The 6,700-nt window shown below is 38.9% G+C and overlaps 1 protein-coding gene across 1 annotated transcript; it reads right to left on the bottom strand.

Moving 5' to 3' along the window:
* Positions 1-487: 487 nt before the first annotated feature.
* LOC121476133 (olfactory receptor 51V1) lies at positions 488-1,438 on the bottom strand. The gene has a single exon (XM_041729874.1). It carries the CDS (start codon positions 1,436-1,438, stop codon positions 488-490), a length of 951 nt encoding a protein of 316 aa, XP_041585808.1.
* Between the last annotated feature and the right edge of the window lie 5,262 nt (positions 1,439-6,700).

The raw sequence follows: 6,700 nt of genomic DNA, 5'->3' as shown, positions 1-6,700 counted from the left end.
GCAGGCGCCAAACCGCTGAGCCACCCATTGATCCCCACTTTCCCCATTTTGAAGATTAGTTAACATGATCTGTGAATTAAAGAATGTGCAGTCATCCACCCTTGTAACTAAAACCTTGGATTTGAATCTAGCCCTGTTTCGATGCAAAGAAAGTGCTTGATTTCCATTTTGGGCACAGGAACTAGTTTTATCATCTCTTGGATATACTTGTGGCAGGAACATATAATATCTCATTTTACATAAATCCATAGTTGGTAGAAAATTTCTGAAATGTTTCAAAGGAAGTCTCCCAACTCTAGCCCAAAGAACGATTTACTACCAAACATAAGTTAAAATAGCATTTGTTCATAGGTGATTCTCTTGATTTATGTTTAAATGTCTTTAAAATCAAGAATCCTAGACTCTGGACTATTAACTAAGATAAAATTCATTTTTGGTATTACATACTGAGCGTTAATTAAGGCTGCTGTTTTATTCTTCAAAAGCCCTAGGCATCTCGACACATATCCAGAGAAAAGAGTCTGAGCATTCTGCTCCGAATCTGCTGGGTCTTGACACTGTAGATGATGGGGTTCATCAAAGGTGGGAAAAGGATGTAGATGTTGCCCATAAGTACATGGATCACAGGTGAGAGATGCTTGCCAAAACGGTGCACCATTGTTAAGCTAATGACAGGGATATAGAACACGAGAACAGCACACAGGTGGGAGATGCAGGTCTGAAATAATTTATGCTGCTCCTCCTGAGAGGCAATTGCCAGGACTGCCCTAAGAATCAGGACATAGGAGTAAAGGATGAGAACAGCATCCAACAACAGCGTGAGAATGACCAACATCAGGGCATAGTAGCTATTAAACCTGATGTCTGAGCAAGCCAGACGCAGAAGGTCCTGGTGTAGGCAGAACGAGTGAGAGAGGCTATGGGAATGACAGTAACGAAAAAATTTCAGATTGATGATGGGGGGTGTAATAAAGAAGAAACTCCTACCCACTATGATGAGCCCGATTTTGAAAATCCTGGAAGTAGTCAGAATGGAGGAATACCGCAGTGGATTGCAAATGGCGACATACCTATCAAAGGCCATAGTAAGGAGGACAGAGGACTCCATGAAGGAAAGACCATGGATGAAGTAGGACTGGGCAATGCACGAATCCAGGCTGATTTCTCGAATGAACCCCCACAGGATGCCCAGCACCGTGTGCACTGTGGACAGCCCCATGCACAGGTCGGTGAGGGCCAGCATGGCCAGGAAGTAGAACATGGGCTGGTGCAGGCTCGGCTCAGTCCAGATCACATGCAGCACCAGGCAGTTGCCCAAAAGCACCATGGCGTAGATAGTGGAGAAGGGTATGGAGATCCAAGGGTATTGCTGCTCCAGGCCAGAAAATCCCGTGAGAAGGAAGGAGGAAGAATTTATGCTAGAACTTCCCAACGCCATTCTTTTGGCACAGGGATACCTCTTCCAGGCAGTAAGAAAGGGTTTTTCCAAGGAAATGCTCCAATTTCAGATGAATTAGGTGAAATTTCTGAGTAAATAAAATTATGCTATAGTAAACTAAGTGGATGAAATACTAGCTGAGCAACTCTCTTCTTAGAGATGTATTATCTGCTGCCTGGAAGAGAATAATGTCCTCCTCATGTCATGTAAGAGCCATTATTCATCCACTGGAGGCACATTATATCCTTAGAAGCTACAAGTGAAAATGAGGAGACCAGGATAAGAAGCTAATTTCCAGAGAGGCTATGTTGCCTGGGATATTTTCTCAGGGATTCTGAGGAAAAGGAGTACCGGTAAAAGTGAGAGCTGAGGTTCTCAAAGCAATTATTAATGTCCTCTCTCCAATTCATTAAGCATTTAAAATGAAGAGTAACGTTTAGCATTTAAGTATCCAAAGTCTATCCGAAGTCTAGTTGCTGTGTACCCTTAACTCTCCATTTTCTGCTGTCTCCAAATGAATAATTCCTCCCAATAATCCTTAGGAAAGACACCCCTGTTTTTTTTTTCCACTCCAGATGACACAGCCAACAATTACTTTTTCTGTGCAGTGACAAGAAGAGAGGAATATTTATGCATGAGGCCTTTGGAGAAGAATCTCCCAGGAGAGCTCTCACTCTGAGATGTTCAGCTTACCTGTGCCCTAGTGACTCAGAGACTTGGGCTGAAGGCTCTCAGCTTCTGACATCAGCCCAGTGTTCTCCACCCACTTATTCATTCATTCAATCAGTAAGTTCAATATTCATTGAATATCAATTTATTGAAGGGATGAGCAGTTTTTTTCTCTTCCTTAGATCCTAGCATTCTAAAGACTAGAAATAAGGCCAATGTGGCAGAGGTAATTCCAGAATTTTAAAAAGCCTCCTGGCAACAGCATCCATTGACTTCTTCCCCACATTGTTTTCCTGCTTGGGATTCTGACCTGGGAGTCATCTAAAAGGACTGAAGGCTTTAGAATATAGGCAGGTGTTTCAAAATCAGTTCTGGCTTCTGTTTCATTTCATCCTTCCAACATGTTCAATTAGCTCCAGATTCTGTCTTCCTCTTCCTCTTCCTCAATTTAGTCATTCTGCAACACTTAGCAGCTCCTCAGGCTACCTTTCTTCATAATGCACCCTCTGTCCCTGTCAGACCCCTTCTAGAGTCCCCTGTGCTGTTCTTTCTTGCCCTGAGCCCCTCTCCGTGTGAAATAATCTAGTCCAATATTTTTCTTTCTGTCCTTCCTTGAATGATTGGAGTATTTACCCTTTGGAGAAAAATGTATTCCCTTTGACCTCCTTTTCCTTCTCAAAAGCACAATTGTCTTCTTTCATGAGATATTTCTCCAGATGTTCTATCTGCCTAAGGTGTTCTTTTCACAGAGATGGTCTTTCCTTTCCGTCTTCTCCTCAACATTTTCCTCCCTTTGTAAAATAATCCTATATTTTTCCTCTGCAACTCAACCATCACTTTTCAAGGATCCGTTACCTGAGACAGATTTTCCTCACTTATCTATTGTGTTGGTAAATACATTTATCTTTATATAATTTATTCAATTTACAATTTCATATTCATAAGCCTACATAACTGACTAAGGTCTCCGTTACATACTGCATTGTAATGTCCCTGAGAGGGAGGATAGTGTTAATTTTTATTCCGTAAGGTAGGCTGAAATTTGCACCTCAGTGTTCTCACCTCCCCTGTGAGCACAGACTGATGGATACAGCCTCATATTTGATATCTTCATCTTTAACCCCAAAATTCAAATTATAACAAAAAATATTTCATTTTCCTCATAAATCCATTTACTCCTGGTATCATAAAATCAGTTCAGCAATTACAGGATTACTTAGGAAGACTCCCAAGAGTCTTTCTTGTATCTTGTCTTTCCTTCCCTCTCCTGGCTATCAAATCCTTCATCTCTTTCTATCATTTCCTGCCTCAACGTACCCAGACCTGCCCACTTCTCACCTATACACTGTACGCTACCACTGTCTTGGTACATAATATCCTCATCTGTTCTTCACGTATGGCAATAACTTACCAGTTAGTTTTATTGTTTTTCTACTTGCCCCTAAAAATATACTCTCCCCAGGGATACCACACTGCTTTCTCTTTCTTTCTTTCTTTCTTTCTTTCTTTCTTTCTTTCTTTCTTTCTTTCTTCCTCTTCTTCTTTCTTTCTTTCTTTCTTTCTTTCTTTCTCTTTCTTTCTTTCTTTCTTTCTTTCTTTCTTTCTTTCTTTCTTTCTTTCTTTCTTTCTTTCTTTCTTTCTTTCTTTCTTTTCTTCTTTATATTTTTACATTTTCTTTACTTATTTGACAGAGAAAGCACAAGTAGGGAAGGCGGGAAGAAAAGGGGAAATGGTCAAGCAGACTCCACACTGAGCCCAGAACCCAAAGCCGAGTTTAGTCCCATCACCCTGATCATGACTTGAGCTGACATCAAGTTGGATGCTTAACCGACTCAGTCACCCAGGCACTACTGAGTGCTTTTTAAAAACATCTTTTTCCCCCGCCAAAAAAAAATTAATTAATTAATAAAATAAATAAAAATAAATAAATCAACGATAAATGTCTACTACATCACATAAGCCCATGTTAAAACAAAATGAAACAACAAAAGGCAAAAACAACAAAAAACAAAATCACTGATGTCTTTTCATTGCTCTTAAAAATATTTTTTTCCTATTCGGAAAAATGAAAGGATCTGGCTTACCCACTTTCTGTCTACAGGATAGGCCACTGTTGCTTTCTTTTCCTATCTCCAGGAGTCTATTCTTTCTTTTTAATTTTTTTAATAATAAGTTTATTTTTTATTCGTGTTCAATTTGCCAACATACAGAATAACACCCAGTGTTCATCCAGTCAAGTGCCCCCCTCAGTGCCCGTCATCCATTCACCCCCACCCCCCACCCTCCTCCCCTTCTACCACCCCTAGTTCATTTCCCAGAGTTAGGAGTCTTCCATGTTCTGTCTCCCTTTCTGATATTTCCTATCCATTTCTTCTCCCTTCCCCTCTATTCCCTTTCACTATTATTTATATTCCCCAAATGAATGAGATCCAGGAATCTATTCTTCCTTAAAACCACTTAAGTGTTTTCCTATCTCAGAGTCTTTGTTCTTGATCTTCTCTCTGTATAGAATGATCTACCCCAGGTATTTGCACAAAACCTCCTTTCATCATTGAGGATTCTCCCCTCCAGGTGACATAGTCAACAATTACTTTTTCTTCTTTGGTGGAGAAGTTCAATGTAGCTTCCTCAGAAGGATTTTTGTAGCCCCACCACAAGTGCCCCCATCCTCCCCAATAAATGAGTCTCATCATTCCCTGCTTTGTGTTTATGCCACTTATCCTTTGCTGATTTTCTAGGAGATCTGTTGGAAGTGTGAGAAGAACAGGAGCTATGTCTGGTATTTGCTCATTGAAAGGCAAAGTGAGGTGTAGCATAGATGGGGTATTTATCCAATTATTACTGTATTATTTGAATTAATCTATGATTTCGAACTGTTCAATTGCAGAGGTATAAAACAAGTTAAATGCAAACACATTGCAAAAAAATACCATGAAATCTAAACTGTCATACCTTAAAGTACACATTCGATTCTTTTTGGTCACATGTTACCAAAACGTTGTCATCCTCTCTAAGATTTATGTGATGCATAAAACAGATGCTGCCTTAAGCATTCCTGCTGACCTCAAACAACAATGCTCAGAATCCAGATATGATTCCCGTCATTCACAGCCTGACCGATAAAAGATTCAAACATCCTCTGAATATAGGCACACATGGAATTAAAATCTATACTCTCATTCAGGCTTCTTCAGCCTAGCCACAAAGCTTAGTAGTGTCGCCTCAGATGAAGTCTTTCAGCATAAAAGTGCAATTGTAGAATTTTTCTAAATTCTATTTTGAGATAGGATGGGAATCAGAGAAGATAGTGCTGATGAGATGAATAAATGAACATTTCTAAGGAAAGTGGTCAGATATTTCAGATGCAAAATATGCTCCATTTGTATCAAAAAGGAGAGGAAAAAAGAACATACTTCTCAAAACATCATGCTGTGTTTTTCCCTCTCTCAGTCAGTGTGCATAATACTTCTTTCTGAATTCCTAGCAACCAGAGCAATGCCTGGCATGAAATAAATAATATGCAGTGAATTAATGCAGCAGTGAATTGGAGTCCAGGATGGTGATGGGATTCCGGCGTTTGCTCTGTGCACTTTGTCTGGAATGTGGATTTGGAAAGCATATCTGTGATCAAAGTAAACAGATCATTTTCTCACAGGAGTCTTTTCTTACACCCTCCAGTTCAAACTGACCTACATATTCAAGCATGCTCTTTTTTTCTGTTCTTTGCAAATGAATCACTTTTAATGAATTAATCACTACTAATCACTTGCTGCCTTTTCCAGGTTGGGTAGGGTAAAGCTGAATATTCCTAACTTACCCTAAAGGCATGGAGGTGGAGTGTTGGATGTACAAGTCTGAGTCTTTTTCATTAAAATGAATAAAAAGTATGACTGTTTGCCAGAATAGTCCAGGTTTTTGCTTTTTTCTTTCTCTTTCTTTCTTTCTTTCTTTCTTTCTCTTTCTTTCTTTCTTTCTTTCTTTCTTTCTTTCTTTCTTTTCTTTCTTTCTTTCTTCTTTCTTTCTTTCTTTCTTTCTTTCTTTCTTTCTTTCTTTTCTTCTTTCTTTCTTTCTTCTTTCTTCTTTCTTTCTTTCTTTTCTTCTTTCTTTCTTTCTTTCTTTCTTTCTTTCTTTCTTTCTTTCTTTCTATTTAGTATCATTATTTAATGACACCCACACACAACCTGCTATGTCCAATAAATTGAAAGATCTCACTCTTTGCCAGGTAGTCCATCTAAGGGTCACATATGGATACCAGCAGGGCCTGGTGAAGCCCATTGAATTTTCCCATTTTCAAGGATGTATAAAGCAGATTTGCTTTACAACTGGGAAATTTTAAGTGAGGCTCAGCCCTTCAGAGACTTGGCATGGCTGAAGAGATAAGAACCTTCTGTAACACTAGTCCAAGGGACTAGTGTTTACCATAATCTCAGTGTAGGTTTAAAATCCCAGATTACAGTATTAGCTACTTTTATTAATTTTGTAAATATGCTCTTTATTATATATTATTTGTGTATCTATTCTTTATATGTGTTTGCTTATTACATTATATTAGAAATTTCTAAATAATACTCCCATCTTAACTGAAGTATTTTA

The sequence above is a fragment of the Vulpes lagopus genome, chromosome 15, assembly GCF_018345385.1.
Source record: "Vulpes lagopus strain Blue_001 chromosome 15, ASM1834538v1, whole genome shotgun sequence".
In the NCBI taxonomy this organism is placed as follows: domain Eukaryota; kingdom Metazoa; phylum Chordata; class Mammalia; order Carnivora; family Canidae; genus Vulpes; species Vulpes lagopus.
The sequence above is the reverse complement of the archived record's forward strand: the minus strand, read 5'-3'. Positions and strand labels throughout refer to the sequence as shown.

What these genes read in the sequence shown, in the direction of transcription:
- LOC121476133 (XM_041729874.1), bottom strand. Translation starts at nt 1,438, where the DNA reads ATGGCGTTGGGAAGTTCTAGCATAAATTCTTCCTCCTTCCTTCTCACG.